At 35.7% G+C, this 18,466-nt stretch overlaps 1 protein-coding gene across 1 annotated transcript; it reads right to left on the minus strand.

The window, feature by feature from the left end:
- Positions 1 to 16,876: 16,876 nt before the first annotated feature.
- LOC131858906 (putative leucine-rich repeat receptor-like serine/threonine-protein kinase At2g24130) lies at positions 16,877 to 17,453 on the minus strand. Its single transcript, XM_059212389.1, has 2 exons — positions 17,315 to 17,453; positions 16,877 to 17,229 (listed from the first exon to the last, which is right to left on the minus strand). The coding sequence occupies exons 1-2, from the start codon at positions 17,427 to 17,429 to the stop codon at positions 16,877 to 16,879; spliced, it is 468 nt and encodes a 155-aa protein (XP_059068372.1). The 5' UTR covers positions 17,430 to 17,453.
- Between the last annotated feature and the right edge of the window lie 1,013 nt (positions 17,454 to 18,466).

Raw genomic sequence — 18,466 nt, forward strand, 5'->3', positions numbered from 1 at the left:
TAATTCATGGCGTATGAACCCCTTCTTACTCTTTTCTTTCTTTTGTATTATTTATTTCAAATCTTCCACAAAGGTAAAACAATTTCTTAAATTATTAAAATTTTTCCTTTTGCTACGTGTTGATGATTATGTTGCTTTGTTAATGTAGGCTAATTGATTTTTGACCAATTTGCAATATACAAATTGGGCAGTGGGATGATTTTAGCTATAGATGATGATCCTTTATCTCTATTTTCATTATCCTTCCTAGGATCAAGCTTCATAAGTAAATGATGTAATCAACCACACTCACACCTTTACAAGATTTGCATGCATAATTCCTATAGTACTTCCACATATCCACACCTTTACAAATAAGTAAGTTGTTGGTATATTACTTATTTGTGTTATATTTTTGGACAACTGAATGTTCATATCCCAAATCTCCCTAACAAACACCACAATAACTCCATAAACTATATCATTTCTTCCTGCTTCATTCCAAATGATTAATTTCATTTAATCATTAAATGAATGAGTCTTACACCCATCATGCTCATGAGTTTCCATGAGATATATTGTGTCCCTTTCATCTACAATATGCCCTAACACAAGACCACCCCTCTAAGAGTACTCCTTGCATTTCCAACACACTAACTCTAAGTGCTCTTGGGTGAGGCTTAATTATAATTTACCTTGTAGTTTTTTATTATGGGAAAAATAGGTTTTGAAGGGATCCCAAAACCCTATACAAAAGATCCTTAAAAGATAATAGCATTAATAAACAAGAAAATACATTCTACAAAAAAACCAGCACAGTTCTGGGCAAAAACCAACAACATCCAGCCATAACAAAAAAAAGACAAAAGACAAATTAATTAATGTTTTTAAGGGCATTAGCAAAATTTCTACTAATCCCTTAGAAATATTTAATATTATCCCTGAGCATAGGGATTTCCTTGGAAGAGGCCAAAGCAGCTTTTTTCATACTCGCCCTAGTTCTTTTTGTCGCACCACCAGGAGCACTTTCCACTGTCCCTGCCTCAATGGCATCCTCTTCAATATCTAGGTCCACAACAGGTTTGGAAGTGTTGGAGCCATCAAGGAACTTGGCAATTTCCTCTATATTCTTAGTCACAGAGGTAAGGATATTCGGAATCATAACCAAAAAGTTTTTCATGACTATTTTTCCTTCCTCCATATTACTAATTTGAGCTTCCAGCTTCTCCACTTTATCCTCCATACCCTTTTTTTACTGCTTCTGGTTACTTTCAATTTCTTTCCCTTCTCTTCTTGTTGCTTATCAATTTTTTCCAAATTCTTGATTCTTTCATATACCCACCTGTCAAAACCCATTCAAGACTCAGATTGGTTTTTGAGTTTATCCAAAATAATCCCATCTCCAGCTTTATCCTGATCCATGCTCGTTTTCTCCTTATCCTTCTCTTGCTCAGTTTCCATTTCCCTCTCCTCCTTATTAATCTGATTGTCCTGCTCCTCCATTGGCTGGCTGTTAACATTACCTATACTCACACTGTGGGTAGGGCTATTCTGATAAGAAACAGCCTCAGCTCCTCCTTCTTCTTCCCCCACTTCCTCTTCTTTCCATCTCTCCTCTCCGTCAGACTCATTGGTCTCCATCTCACTTCCATCTTTTCCCATGTCCTCAGAATCAACCTCCATATCCTTTTGAATACCCATGTCCTCTTGAATTTTCTCCACAGTGGCTTTTTTACCCTTTTTGCTTCATGTCAACTCATCCTTGCTAGGCCCACCTTCCTCAATCTTCCTCTTTCCTTTCCCCGGCAACACCGACAACCTCTTGTTTTCTTGGATAGCTAGAATCTTGCAATGCTCATAGATGAGCAAAATAAGGCTGCAATGAAGCATAGACGAAGAAGGGTTTTTGCTATGCTTATTCAAAGACCGCGATAGAGACCTGAAAAGGTAATAGGGCACATAAATCCTCTTGTCATGTCTGAAGTGATTTAAAAGCACAAAATGGTATGTGTGGACCCCGGTAAAACGACCCTCCACAGTAATATATTCCATAATTGCATTAAGCACATAGCCCCATATTTTCTTGATATTAGAAGCATCATAATACCCCCCTGTAGCTTTTCCTAATTTCGCTCTCTCCTTCTCTTTACGCGGAAAAAGCTTAACTGCATTATTAGACACTTTCAGGTCTCTAAAGAAGTTAATACCAGAATGGGGCATACCTGTGATCATCGAAATGAGGTCAGCATCCAGCTTAAACCTAACTCCATGAATTTTGAAGGAGTCATTTATCCACTTTTCAGTAACTTTGGTGACCACTAGGTTTACTCTGCCTTTATCATAGTCGACCAATTTTTCCATGAAGTGCGTCATGAATCCTTTCTCTAGCTTTGTCCAAACGTTTGGCTTCTCCCGCCATCTGGAAATATTATCAGGTTCCTCTCTTCTTAGATCCCCCCCATTTTAGATTTCGTTTTACAATTTCTCTACTTCTGCACCTTCAGAGCTTTCTTCCAAATTACGCTCAGCTTTTTGAAAATGCACACCCACAAAGCGTGCAGAAAATTAATATACTTGTTTAGGAATCTACCCTTCTAATGTGCCATCATCACCTTTCTAAAAATTTGAAGATTAATCATTAATACTTCCATGATTAACGTGCGATCCATCTTTCCCCATAAATATGTCCTTTCTTATGAGTTCTTTAATATTAAAATCAATATTACCTTCCCCATTCCATATACTTTGAGCTTCGGAAATTACACCAAGGTTCGCTAGACCATTCGCTACAACATTTTTTCCCTGAAAGCATGTTCAATAATAATTGATTTAAAGCTTGAAATAATTTCTCTAGCTTTAAAAATAATATTTTCTATAGTCACAAAGGCTCAATTTCTCCCTTAAGGCATTTAATAATGTTAAGTGAGTCTCCCTCCAACCATAGATTATCATGATTGAGATTTTTAGCTATGATCAAAGTATTCAGAGCCGTTGAGGCTTCAACATAATGACTAGTTTGGTTACCCAAAGGGCCAACAACAACCACAAGGCAACTTCTAGCAAAATTCTTGACAATGCCCCCATAACTAGCTTTCCCAGGGTTTCCCTTAGAAGCTCCATCAAAGTTGGCCTTAATCCATCCCTATGAAGGAAAGCACCAGAAAAGACCATCCCTACCCTTATCCTTATTGTTTCTGTTATTGGAGAGGTTCCAACTTTCATTAAAGTCTTCTTTAGCAGCTAAACCATTATCAATTTCATATAAACATTCAAAGATCCCTCTATAGATTTTCTCCACCACCACTTCAGGGTTCACACTTTTATCCCTAAAAATCCTATTGTTGGGTTCCTTCCAGATGTTCCATACGACAATAGGGAGAGTTAGTTTCCAAAGCTCCACATTCTTAGAATTGGAACTAAGGCAATACCATTGCTACCACAACTCTTCCAGAGAGTTCGGGAAAACCCAACTCAACTTCCACCTTCTAAAAATAATATTCTAAATTTCCTGACTGAAAATACACTAGTAGAGTATATGACAAGCAAACTCCTCCTCCCTGCAGCAATGAGAACACCTGTTAGGAAAAATAAATCCATGCTTATGGAGATTATCAAGAGTTAGCACCTTATTTTGGATAACAATCCAAAAGAAGATATTAATTTTAGGTGTCAACTTCTTTATCCACACTTTAGCCCACAAAGGGATCTCTTCCAAAACTTTGTTGTGGATAGACACCGCTGAAGACATAGAATATTTCCCATCTAAAGTTTCCCTCCAAATCAAACAATCCTCAGAATTGTCCATAAAAATTTTAGAAGAAAGCAAGATCTCTAAAAATTTTAATCTCGGACAAAGTTGGCTGAACTCAATCCACTTCCCATTTCTCCAGTGGTCTCTAACAAAGACTCCATACTTGCTTTTGAACCAGTCTCTCCATTCCTTAAGAATGAGGATTTCCTCCAACAGTTTATCCATTAGCCATCTGTCCTCCCAGAATCTAATAGTTCTCCCATTCCCCAATTTCCACTTTCTTCCAGCTGCAGCCCAAGCTTTAGCCATTTGAACTACATTCCAAATTGCAGAACCTTCCACAAAAAAAGAATTATCCATAAATTCTTCCTCAGATGGTTGCATGTAAAGGTATTTCTTTTTCCAAATTAAATTCCATTCCCTTTCATTCTCCAAATTTGTTTAGCTAACAAGGCATTATTAATGGTTGTGATGTTCCTTAATCCCAAGCCTCCAAAAACCTTAGGAGTACAAATATTATTCCATGCAATAAGGGGGATTTTGTTTTTATCTTCCACTCCCGACCATAAGAATTTTTTTTGAATTCTTTCAATACCCTTGGCAAACTCCCTAGGTATTTTGGATAGACTAAGGGCATAGATAGGCAAATTTTGAAGGGTAGCTTTAAGCAATGTCACCTTACCCGCTTGGCTAAGGAGGGCTCCTTTCCATCCAACCAGTTTAGAATTAAATGTATCAACCAGCTTCATCCAGAAATTATCTGAAGGCTTTAAGCAAAGAGGGAGACCCAGATAAGTTGAAAGGAACTCAACAATTTTGCATCCAAGGATTCTTTCGATCCTTCTTTGTCTATCCATAGGGGTATTGATGAAGAACAAAGAACTCTTATCCCAATTTATTTTTTGACCAAAAGCAGCTTCATAGGAATCCATAACACTCTTCAAGTTTCTCGATTCCCTTATGGTAGCTTCTCCCATAGTGATCGAATCATCAACAAACTGTTCATGAGTATAGGTTAGGTTGGAAGATGAAGGTTTAAGGCCTTCGAGTTTCCCTTCTTCCACATTTATCATAATAAATCTACCCAAACTTTCAACCAGAATAGTAAAAAAGATAGGAGAGATGGGATCCCCCTGTCTTAGGCCTCTAGAACTTTTGAAGAAATTGGAAGGGGATCCATTAATAATCACAACAAAGGTAGAAGTTCCAGTCAATTGAGAACAAAGATGAATCACCTTTTCCCCAAACCCAAAAGCTTTCATAATTCTGAAAAGGAATTGCCAATTCACTCTATCATAGGCCTTGAACATGTCCAACTTAAGAAAAAAGACCTATTTTTTAGTAGCAGTTAAAGAATGAATATTCTCATGAACATAAATGATAGAATCTAGAATCTGTCTTCCAGGGACAAAACCATTCTGCTGAGCAGAAATAATGTGGGGGAGAATATCCAGCATTTTAGAAGTTAGAGCCTTAGAAATAATCGTGTAAACAAAATTACAAAGACTGATAGGTCTGAACTTATTGAGAGAGTCAACTCCAGAGATCTTAGGAATAAGAATAATAAAGGTAGCAATGAGTTCTTTAAGAAGCCCCCTTGAACCAAAGAATTATTTAACCCCATTACAAATATCAATCTCCACAATATGCCAAAAATTTTGGAAGAAAAACATAGGGAATCCATCCAGACCAAGAGACTTGTCTCCAAGAAAGGAAAACACTACCTTTTTGATTTCCTGATTCGAAGGGATCCGAGAAAGATTTTTGTTATCATCCTCATTTAAAATGGAAGGGATGGCTTGAGCTAGAAGGTCTTGATTTTTGATATCCAGAACGTCCTCTCCTCCCAAAAGATTACTAAATAAATCCTTAGCTTCCTTTCTAATTTCATTTTCATCTGACAAAATCCCCCTAGTGTTGGATAAACTGGAAATCATGTTGGTTGCCCTATGCTTAAGAGCAGTCATGTGAAAAAATCGGTGTTTTTATCACCTTCCTTCAAATACAACGCTCTTGATCTTTGTCTCCAAAAAGTTTCTTCATTATAGATGATTTCATGGTATTTGGACAACAACCTATTTTCAACATTCCTCAAATCCTCAGAAAACCCTTCCTCTTGAATTTTATCTTGAACTTCTTTAATATCTATCTTAATATGAGCTTTCATTTTAAAGATATCTCCAAAAGTCTCTTTGTTCCAGATTTTAATTTTGGCTTTGATGATATTAAGATTTTTGGCCACTCTGAATAATGCAGTCCCCTCAACCTCCAAATTCCACCATTCAACAACACAGAATTCCAAAGACAGGTGGGATAGCCAAGCTTTTTCAAATCTAAAAGGAAAATTACGCTTAGCAGAAGTTGAATTGGCAGCGAAAGAAATAGGGTAATGATCAGAACCAATCTTAATGATAGACGCCAAAGAACAAGTATACTTAGAAAGCCAATTAGGAGAAATCAAGGATCTGTCCAACCTAACTTGAATAAGATCAGAACCAGTTCTTCTATTGGTCCAAGTGTAATTAATCCCTTGGAGATCCACATCCATCAAAGCTTGACCATTAATAAAATCCATTAGGTCTTCTCTTCCCTCCAACTGCAAAGGAAGGCCTCCCATCATTTCATCCTCTTTTAAAGGGGTATTGAATCTCCCATAATCATCTAGCTTTTATCAGCAAAACTTAGTCTATCTTAAGCTAGGCTCCTCCAAAATTTAGTTCTTCTAGCTTTAGAATTGGGAGCATAGATATTAGTGATAACTCACACAAAGTTATCCTTAATATGCTCAAGCAAAACTGAGGTCCTATTAACCCCTGAAGTAATTTTCTTACCTGTAATATTATTCTGATTCCAAAAGATAGCAGTACCTCCAGAGGCATGCTTCAAACTTGTTCCAATTACCCCATTACTTTTGAAAATTCTAATCCTTTCCACTTTATCCTTACACATCTTAGTTTCCTGAATAAGGACTACATCCGGTTTATGATCTCTGAGAATATTACACAACACATCCTGCTTATGGGGGGTGTTCAACCCTCTATTATTCCATGAAATTATCTTCATACTTTAACCGGGGATAAGGCTGACTCAATGGAGCTCTGTGTTCCATCAACTCGGTTCTTCCAACTTTCCTATTCCCTCTGTTTCTTTAGAGAGGGTCTCCCCTGCTTTTTTATGTGACTTCCAACATCTGCCACCTTCTTATTCTTACTTCTGGTTGAAATACCTTCGTTGGGTCCTCCATTATTTGACTTGCCTTCTTTAATACCAACAATCCTAAGATTTCCCTCAAGAGCCACCGTTTCCAAACTTTTAGAAGGAGTTTTGCATTGGGAGTTCAAGATAATATTTTCAGTATGCTTTGGACTTCCATTGGTTAGTAACAACAAAGGCACAATATCCGAGATATTACAGTCCCGCACTTCATTAAAGTCTTCCTCATTTTACTTATTATTAGATGAAGTTGAAGCATCATCATAGGAAAACTCATCAACTTTACCCTGGATGATAGGACCAACCTTCAAACCCTCCGATTGAGATTTTTGATCCTTTTCTTTGTTCCCATGGTCTTCCTCCTTGTTACTTTCTTTTTGACTGTTAGAACAGGCACAAACTGATTTTTCATTGTTATTATTCACACCCTTCTTTTCCTCATTTTCCTTCTCGTTCACTTCCTTCTCAGGGACAACCTCTGAGGGTTGATCATCATTCTTCCCTTTCGTTTTCCATTTCTGCTTCAAGTTGCTATCATTTTTACCATTCTTACCCTTCTTAAGCGGACAAGATTTCGCCCAATGACTCGCCTTTTTACAATGAAAACAAACAAATGGGAGAGATTCATATTCAATCACTTGGGTCCATTTCCCCAATTTAGACAAAATCTCAATAGTTTGAGGCATATCCGTCATTTGATTAACATTAACACAAATATGAGCAAAAACCAACCTAGATTTAGCTGCAGTCATCGGGTCGATCGATAGAAGTTCACCAAATGATCTCGCAATCCCTTTGAAGACCTCCTCATTCCAAAACTCCAAAGGAAGGCCAAGAAGACGCGTCCACACAAGCGCCAACACAAAAAAAGGAATCATCCAAAGGGAGGTTAGGAGCCCATTTCTGTAAAGCCAAGGTTGACTTGCGAAACATCCATGACCCTTCACAGAGCGCTTTATTCATATCTTCTTCACTGTTAAAAGCAAAGGAAAAAAAACCCCTAGGCAAAGCCGCCACATCCACTTGACCTTTGAGAACCCATTTTCTCCTTATAAAGTTCCTTACGACATCGATCTTAGGTCTAAACCCAACAAACTGTCCAACCAAGGTCATGGCTAAGCCAGACATAGTGAAATCAACCAGCTTATTCGGTACAGATATAGCAAAAACCCCTGTCGCCGCATCAGAAAGTTTTTTAACTTCCGGAAGTCCAGATTGCACCAAAGGCTTGACTCCAAAAAGAGTTGCCCATTTCTTTTCTTTACCTCTATCATGTGGGTCCCCAGTTTTGGAATCTTTATCTTCCACTGATTTGACTATCGCCTTGTCCCCCTCAGTACCCTAAGAAGCCTGGGGACCTGCATGATTACCAGCTCCACCCGCAGAAGGACCGCCATCCCCATGTTTGAAATTTGAATTTCTCGCTCGCTGTTCCGCTTTCCGCTCCTCTCCACTCCTCTCCATCAACTCAATATTGTTAAACTTTGATGGTGTTGCTAAAAAATATATAATTTACCTTGTAGTTGATAACACATGATAGTAGTATTTCTTCTTTTTAGCAATGTTTTCTTTGTTTCCTCTCCTTCTTGCCATCATCTTCTTGCCCTTTCTTCACTGTCTTCTTGCTATCCTATGGTATTTTGAGACACAAATTGGTAATGACAACTTTACCATTTTGTAATCACGTCCATTTTCCCTCATTCTTTGCAGCTCTTACTTTTACCGATTAGATCCTATTTTACATTGGTCTGAAGTCCTCATTTAGAAAAAAATTGAAATATTTCAATAGATCTCTTTTTTGTAAGGACCACTCTAAAATCAAATTAATTTAATTCACAAATTACACATCATCAAGCATATATTGATGCCACATGTCCACATATACAATAATAGAGATACAAAATTACATATTTTGACATAAAGTTGGAGTAAGCAAACAATAACAAGACTAAAGATAGGGAAGCATATACCTTTACAATAGACCACAAGGTCGAATACAATAAATGCATGATGAGTAAATCATGATAACCACCTCGACAGGAACTCCCGACATCTCTCCCTCAAGCACATCACAAGCGAGAACATTGTTGGAGAGCGTTTTAACCCTACCATGAAGTAGTTACACTTCCTCAGAATCTTTCATGACACAAAAGATACCCAACCCTACATGAGGAAGACCAGCAATATGATATTGGAAAGAGTAATGGAATTTGTGTAGCCAACATGATATATCCACATTCTAACACTAATATAACAATATCATGACACATGAGATACATATAAAACATACATGAAGATAGAAGCAAAAACCTTTGCTTATCTATCAAAAGTCATTTTGAGATCTCATTTCTATCCTAATACATTTATCCCAAGAGTCAATCATAACATGAATTTATCTCAGACGTGGAGAAAACACAAGAATGCATTAACGTATGTACATTAGCAGACATAGCATCAATCCATGTATCATCCACTTATCAAATACTCACAAGTATTAGCCAGTTGTGCTACCAAGCATTTATTTTACACATCTAAAAGGAATTGAACTCATATCAATAACACAAGATTTCATGTGAAGGCATGAAGTATTGAAAGTACATAATCATACAAAGAAATTGTAGTGCCCCTCCCCGATTCATCTTTCCTTTTGTGCATCGATAGACTGTTTCGTCATAGCTTAGACTATTTTATGATGCTTTTGATAGATTCTTATGGATTTATTTATGATTTAGATGCTTCAATACCATATTTGCAGTTGACATTATGTTTACATGTGGATGATGACATTTCTAGATTATTATGATGATTTAGATGTATTCATGTTATATGTGTGATTCATGTTTGCACATGGTAATTTGATGGTATTATACTATGTAATAACCCTATTTTATGATATGATGAAGACTATGATAGTGCTTATTGATTGTGAGTGTCTTCTATTGCGATTGTGAAAGGGATGATGTCATACCACTCATTCATGAGCATGATATGATATTGTGATTCCCCTTCACTTGTCTGATTATTTCATGATATATGTTATTATATATGTCATTGTACATGTATGGGTGGTGACAGGTTTGCAGGAACTGGACATCGACTCCACCTGGCTTCACAAGTTTGAGTGTGTCTTCATCCCAGTGGCAAATTGATTGGAGATGACATGAAAACTCATTCTATACTCTAGGTTTAAGTTGATTACCCTTGTCAGTTTAGTGTCTTGGTGTGAGATGTTGTTTAGTGTCAAGTGGTTTCTTGAGTTATCCTATTGTTTTGTAGTGTTGTGATTATTGATTGATTTAATTATTAATCAATTGATTGATTTATATAGTTTAATAATGTTAAATTAAATTAATGGATTTACATAGTTTATAATAATAAATTAAATAAATAGTTGATATACATATCTAATATTAATGTTTGATTATTATTTGAGAATTATTATTATTTATCCTTTGGATTTATATTTAAATTAATTCTTTTATATCATTATTGTCTATCAAGGATTATTTGTTATTTATTTAATTATTGAGTTGTGGTTTTAATATTATTTAGAGTATTTAATTGTATAACCTTTGGTTATTTTTAATTAATGGGCTTTTATATTTAATTGTGCCCATGGTTTAATTTATTATTGGATGAATATTATTATTTCCTAATTTACCCTCTTGGATTATTTAAATAATTGTTTATTCTACCAACCCTATTTTACCATTGGCTATGAGCTTGGTAGGTTTAAGTAATATTATTTTATATTATTTTACCTCGATTTTATGGTATGGTAGGTATGAAATATATTTTAATCTATTATCTTCATTGGCTGACATTTTCCTATAGTTTGGCTTTGATTTTCTACTTATTAGATTTGTTGTGAGTTTGCCTAGGTTGACCTTCACGAGAATTTTGCTGCAAATTTGAAGTTTGGATTTTGGATTTTGGTTTGGAGCTTGGTTGGTTGGTTTTCTCTTCATCAAGTTTCACAGATGTTCTCTTCATCTTTCAGGTTGGAGCTTTGTTCCTTTTGTATTTTATTTTTGAAATTTTTTCTGCTCCGTGTTTGAGAGAAAGATTGTTTATGGGGGCTGACTTGTGGGAAATGTAGTAGGATTTATGATATAGATTTAATTAAACAATTTGTGAAGGTAAAAATGGTATTCTTGTGATTAATCTTTGTGCTTGGCTGTTTATGGCTCTCTGTGAATGCTCCCATGAATTTTTGTGATGTCGTGCTTGTCCTTGGTTATTTTGGTCATACAGTTTGGGTAGCAATATTATTGACCAATGCTAGTTGATGTATCATGATGATGTTCAGTTTGAGGTGATTTTATTGTAGTTTTCTATGTCCATGTTTCACTGTGCTTGGTTTGATTATCGAATTATTTGGTTGCTTAGGCCTTTGGGTCATGACTTTTATTGTATTTTCGGCTTGTATTCGACGTCATTAATGGACTTGTTTATTTTCTGAGCCAGATCGTATTTTGCTACTTCTATTTTCTAAGTTATTCTGTGGATGCGCTAAATTGGACTTTGTATGCGCTAAAACATGGATGTGCTAATGTATGTCTTATATGCATTGTTGCGTTAGTCGTATGCACCAATGTATGTGTTATATGCATTGTTGCATTAGTTATATGTGCTACTCTGGTCGATGAAAGCATCAGACTGCTATTTTGACCTTTCCGTGATAAAATTGGTTTATTGGGTCATTTCTAAGCTTTTTGTGTGGGTTTTGTGACTTTTCCAAGGCTATTGTCTTTTAGTTTTTAGGGTTCCTGAGTTGTCCTAGGACCAGTTTATTAATTGAATTGGATTATTTGTGTTATTTACCCAGGCTCATTTTGGTTATTGTCTTACTATGGCGATTTTGATTGCATATTGCTCACGAGGCTACTATGATTATATTTGTTGTTACTTATCTAGTTTTGACCCTTGGATAACTAGGTCATGTATTGTTGAAAGCCCTTGGTCATGTTATATGGTGTTGTATGTGTTGTCACACTAAGGTCTAGGTGCATGCTAGGGGGAGTGGGCTTCCAAGTGAGTGACTGGGGGTCATGGGGAGTAGACAACCAGGTTACCCGGAGTCTAGACTGCCAGGATACCTCATTGGGATTTTTATCTTGTAACCAAGTGATAATTTAAATTAATTAATTCTATGAGGGTTGGGTAGTATTAGCTATTCATTTTAATAAGATAAGAAATAGTTATTGTGGCCCCAATGCCTTGCCCAAGGGTGGTAATCCGGGATAGGATTGGGAAGGCCTTGGTACTATAGGTAAGCTAATCTCCCTTACTCCTTCAAGGTTGAGATGGCTCCGCATGTGCATCTCGGATGTTGAGACAGGTGCCCAGGTTCCCGTTTGTCACATGTGATGACACTCTTTTCCCTACATGCAGGTCCTAACACCTTGAGTCATGTTTTGGTGTGTTGCCTCTAGAGATTTTATCTTGGTGGTCTTGTGCTTGAGTTTTGCATCCTTGTGTTTGTATTGTGTTGTATCCTTTGGTTGTTAGGTGTCAGTCTAGATCTAGAGTGTGAGTGGGATCTTCTGTCATCTCCTAGCACGAGGGGTGGTTTCTTATGGTTCCACATGGTCGGGGTGGTTTGATGCCTTCTTCCATTGGGATGTTCTTCGTTGGATGCTCTTGTGTGTGGATATGGATTCCTTTATCGCTTCAACTTATAGATGGATACTTGTAGAAGATTGATGTATATGATTCATATGGCATATGTATGTGTATAATTCATGATTTAATTATATTTATATTTGAGAGCTATGCTCCTTGATGTAAATGGATATTGTATTCATGTAAAATGGTAGATGATATATTAAGGGAATATAATGATTTATCATGTGTAACTTGAATATTGATTCATTAATGAAAATAATAGTATTGGATTTATTGATATGTATTTGGTATCATGTAAAGGATTATAAATGTGATAGGTCATACTGGAATTAGATTATGATGTTAGAAATGAACAAGTGTTTGGGATTAGGAGCATTTGGTATTGGTGCTTTAAAATGAACCTAATGGGATGTTAGTATGTGCATACTTACTAGACATATTCATGCTAAAGGATAGTGGATGATCATATGTATACGCATGAAAGGAATGAATAACGATAGAGTTAGTATGCAATGAGTTGTAGAAGTGATCACATTGTTATTGTTCATGGATATATTAAGTAATGGCGTTGATATACCCTAGGGAATGTTGTTGATGTATTGTGTTTAATTTCGCTTGTGTATCATGCTTTGTAATTATGCGATGAAGATGATGTGTATATCATGTTAATGGGTGTTTGATGCATATGTGTAGACAATTGATTATGTTGCATTAGTAGATGTTAAATTTTTTTTATCTCTATTTGCATGTTAGTTGGTTAATTTCTCTAGGGTATTTTGGCGGGCATTACAAAAATAGAGCATACAAGCATAAACTCTTCCTTTAAATACTTGATACCTTATTAGGACCTAATTTGATCACAAATGTTCAAGAGGATAAACCCAATTGTAGTTCATTTCTTCATAAAGAAGTGCATGCCAACAAAGTTAAAATGAATATACGACCAATAAGTCAAAGCATACAAACCTAACATTTTTATATATGCTTATCCTTTTAACTCCCACAAGTTCTAAGGATGAGGTCAAACCAACCCTTCTATTAGTAGCAACAAATATTCCAATCAATTAACCTTGGTCGAATTATTAAACTCGATTGGTTGATCGACTAATTAAACTCAATTAAATGAGAAAGGGAATATGTGTGCAGGAGGTAGACACTCTCAAGTACGAATAATAAGTTCATAAATGGTTCCAAAGGTGGTATCATGAATGGCCAAAGGAATGTCTCTGCTCAATCTTGCTAGAATACCTCAAAATTATATAAATCGCAGGTATGAATGAATAGAATTATAACCTGTTGCTAAAAATAAATCCATAACCCTAATTCATTGATCAATCTAGAAAGATTTCAAGGCAAATGATGACCCCATACACAAAATGGAATCCAACTTTCTACGATGAATAACTATATAGCAAGAAGATTAATTCTCTTGAACGAATCTTAGAATACTAGTAGAAATCTAATTGTTGCATACATAAATTCCTATAAAAGATATAATGTTCTTAAATAGATAACACCGGGATAAAAAGGTCACTCAAATGATTTGTTCAAATACTTCTATGTAGAGTATGAGGTTATTCAATATATACATAACCAAGGATAGACAGTACGATGGAAAATTAGGAAGCAAAGGAGAGTATGCCATGATTGGTGTCCACAAGTTATAGATGCAAGTATGAAATCTAGAGGCTAAGATCTACAGATTTAGCATGTTACCCATAAACGAAGTTATGCATTATAACATGTCTTAATCAAAGAACATTTATAAGCTTGTGCTTTGTTGTGTGTCAAAATTTGCATTGCAAGGAGATCAACTATGCTCCAAAACTGTCTTAAAGAACCAACTATATACTATAGTCTAACATGTCTATGATCATATTGGTATTACCTAATAATATGGTGTCTTAGCTATAAGCATAGTCGCAAAACTTTCTCAATAATGGCATTAAAATACTGATTGCTTCTTAAAGAAAATACAACTTGTACTCTTACCTAGTTGATTGCTTCATCACCCTTTTAAAGACACTTGAATGTTTTTTTTTTCCCATCAAAGTTAGCCTCTGCCATGCAAAATTTAGGGGGCAACCATTCATTAGATGTTTCCCAAAACTTCCTCCACGGTGCATATTGTAGAATCTTCTTTAACTAAAGTAGTGTCGGACCACCAAAAATCACGCACTTCACTAATACCTCAAACCATTTTTAGCCTTGCCACTTACGTGGACATGGAGGAAGAGTTTTTAATTTTAATTTATAAAATTCAAAATCTAATCTTCTTTATTAAGTTCCTTATTATTTAATAGTTATCTTTCCTTGTAAAAAAAAACGAGAGCTTTTCTTTTAATAAAGCTTCTTCCTCTCTTTGCATCATTTTTATTTTCTTTTATTAATAAAATATTGGTAAAGTAAATAAACTTAAATTTGAAATTACTACTTTAAATTCAAATAATGTATTATTTTATTATTATTATTTTTTAAGTTTTGAAAATATATTCTTTATGTATAAAAAAAGTTTTTTAATAAAATATTTAATATATAATAATGAATATCTTTATAATAATAATAATTTAGATTTTTTTTAAAAATTTAAAGAAAAATAATTAATTAAATAAGTATAATTTATTTTGTAATTTACGAAATAGAGTCGTGACATTTTTCCTAATAATTGTTTCTTGTCATCTATTGTCATGATGACAACTTTGATAGGCATATTACTTTCTTCTTGTATCTTTCTCAATCTTCTTGCTTGATAGATTATCCTTTCCATTGTAACTTGTCTTTAAGAGAGTCACTAGTAAAATTGGGTGGCTTTCAATTTCTCCATAACTTGTCACTCCTCTGATAGTTATATTTTTTTAGTCTATCATTCCTTGCTTTGTGTCTCTTTATTGTGATTCACAGTGTTTTATATTCGCTTAAGTTGCCTTGTCTATTGGACCTTGTAGAAATTGTGCCTTGATTTTATTTCCTTTTTGAAGTTACCTATGATATTTTCTTTCATATTCATGTCATGAGCATTCTATCGTTGTGATATATTTGGACTATTTCACCATTTTAATTTTCTTTGTCTATGACTATTTTTGTTGGTTCTTGCATGAGTTGCGTAGCTTGTTTCATGGGTTTAAGCTCATGTTTCCTCTACCCTTAATGCTTCTTAGAACATTGCTACATGCTTCTTTAAATCTTTGTTATTCATTTCTAGAGATTGATTTGCTATTATGGCACCTTGAAACTTGGAGCGGTTTTCTTGCTCCCTAACTTCCATACTTTCCAACCTTCCCTTGATATTCAATAGCTTTTTCATCCTACCTTTGATGTTCATTAGCTCACAAGCATGTAAATTTGGTGACCATGTTAGAGGTGTTGTGAGGCTATAAACATTTTCTTTTCTTTGTTCTTCCATTCTCTTTTAACTTCAAACTTTGTAACACAATCTTATCATTTTGATATTTTTCAATAAATTTTTCCTTAGAATCATTTTTCTTATTGATTGCTCCTTTTCTACCGATGAAAATCTCAATTGACAAAACCCATTTTCTATTTTATTTATAAAAAACACTTTACTTATCCATGACAAAACCCATTTTCCATTTTATTTGTTAAAAACACTTTACTTATCCATGACCATTTTTTCATCTATTTATAAAACCCATATATTTTATAATGTTTTATTTCTAAAATTACATTTAAGAAAGAAAGAAAATTCTCGAGAACCCAACCCTTTGCATGACAAATGTAGATACATACAAACTAAAGTAAATCAATATCCATAATAAAAAACTGTTCCACGGGAATCTCCAAACGATTTGTTCAAAGCCGTCGCATATAGCCTGCCCCACCTGAAGCTCGGAAACCCTCTGCCTAAAAAGTCCAACCTCAGCCGCCCTACACTGAAGAATATGTGGCCGATTCTTTTGCGGAGACTTACAGACAACGATACTTACGAACATAATAAAGTGGTAGAGTTACGACATGCATAAAACCATTAAGATATTCTCTTTCTCTATATAGGTATATGGAATAGATTACATTACTTGACCAGATAAGGAAAGCCAGACCCCAAGAAAAAAGATTGGCTTGCATTTTAAGCTTCAAAAACTGGGCCCATTTAAAAAGAAAGAAGAAAAATTGGCTTGTACTTTTAGGTTTGGCAGCTTGCATTTTAAGCTTCAAAAACAGGGCCCATTTAAAAAGAAAGAAGAAAAATTGGCTTGTACTTTTAGGTTTGGCAGCTTAAGCTCCCACGCATTCAGGGTAGTAAGATTTCCCTCAGTGTAGTTCCAGAGCATAGAGATATAACATCATTCATCTCAGTATGTCACAGTACATATTGGCCCTAATATTCTCTAAACTGTCAGCATTTTGAAGCATGTTGGGTCGTTCTTTAGGAGAGACTCGTGTGCACAGCAACCCCACTTTCATTATTTTCATTACTGAGTCGAATATCACATTCTCCTTTCCTTGGTCTCCTCTCCGCAGACTTCTGTCAACTATTTCTCTTACTCTATGCGGGAGATTTTCGGCTGCCCATTTTTGCAAGGTTAATCCATCCTTGAAAATGGCATTCGTAGGCCTCATTCTTGTAAATATCTCTAATGATAATACTCCATAGCTGAATACATCTCCCTTGGTGGACACCCTTACACCCAATCCATACTCTGCAAAATGATTCGGTTCATTAGCCCATTACCAGCATTCATTGATAGGTTTACAAACAAAGTAAAATGAAGCAAATATACGTACCTGGGGCAATGTAGCCTACTGATCCTTTGAGTAAATGTGAGGTGGAAGTCATGGAATCCATAGAGTTGGCCAAGACTATTCTTGCAATGCCCAAGTCCGTTAGATGCGCTGTCATGTCGTCTCCCAACAGTACATTGCTGGGTTTTAAATCACAATGCAGAACCTATACAAAACATAGGTGATGAAGGTATGCTAAGGCTTGGGCCATGTCAATAGCTATGCTCAGTCTTTCTGACAAAATCAGTTCAAACTCATCTCCATCGGGGTATAGCCAGCCTTCCAAACTGCCCTTTTCCATATAGGGGAAAATCAAAGCTTTGAAATCAAGGTTCGAGCAGCAAGTAATGATTCCAATCAGATTCCTGTGCCTAACCCTACCCAAAGCCTTGCACTCCCTTTTAAAACTCTGATGAGCATCTTCATTTTGCAAATTGAGAACTTTAACGGCAATTAGTGTGCCAGCACTCAGCTCCCCTTTCAAAACTCTGATGAGCATCTTCATTTTGCAAATTGAGAACTTTAACGGCAATTAGTGTGCCATCACTCAGCTCCCCTTTATACACTGATCCATAACTACCAACCCCTAAAAGGTTGGCATCACTAAGTCCATTAGTTGCAGCCATAATGTCCTCTTGTGAAATTCTAGGCAGGCCCAAATTCAAAGGAAAAGCTTCTGTAGTCTGCAAGCTTGTAGCAATTTTCTCCTTCCTATACTTCCAAATTAAGAAAGTTAAGAAGCAACAACAAATCACAAAAGTTGTGACAGCAACAGGAGCTATTATCCTCCAAATTTGCAAATGAGAATTATGAGTGTGGCATGCTGGCATATTATGTATCCATGATCCGCGCAGGCCCACATTTCCTACAAATGATGCATTAGTAAGCTTTCTGAAAATCCCACCTTTGGGCACTTCTCCTGTTAACTTATTCATGGACAAATTCAAGTGGTGAAGCATCTTGAGTGTTGCTAGGGACTCTGGTATGGTTCCTGACAAATTGTTCCAGGACAAATCCAGGTCCCTCAAGCTCTGAAGTTGCCGAAGAGAATCTGGTATTCGACCATGCACTGAATTGTGTGATAGATTAAGGTATTGTACTGATGTGCAGCTTCCAATTGTGCTAGGTATTGAACCCACTAATAAATTTGAAGAA

This window comes from Cryptomeria japonica, chromosome 10 (genome assembly GCF_030272615.1).
Source record: "Cryptomeria japonica chromosome 10, Sugi_1.0, whole genome shotgun sequence".
Classification (NCBI taxonomy): Eukaryota; Viridiplantae; Streptophyta; class Pinopsida; order Cupressales; family Cupressaceae; genus Cryptomeria; species Cryptomeria japonica.

Coding starts and splice junctions, on each gene's coding strand:
- LOC131858906 (XM_059212389.1), bottom strand. CDS start 17,429: ATGACAGCGCATCTAACGGACTTGGGCATTGCAAGAATAGTCTTGGCC. Junction 17,230..17,314: donor AGTAGGCTACATTGCCCCAG/GTACGTATATTT, acceptor ATCATTTTGCAG/AGTATGGATTGGGTGTAAGG.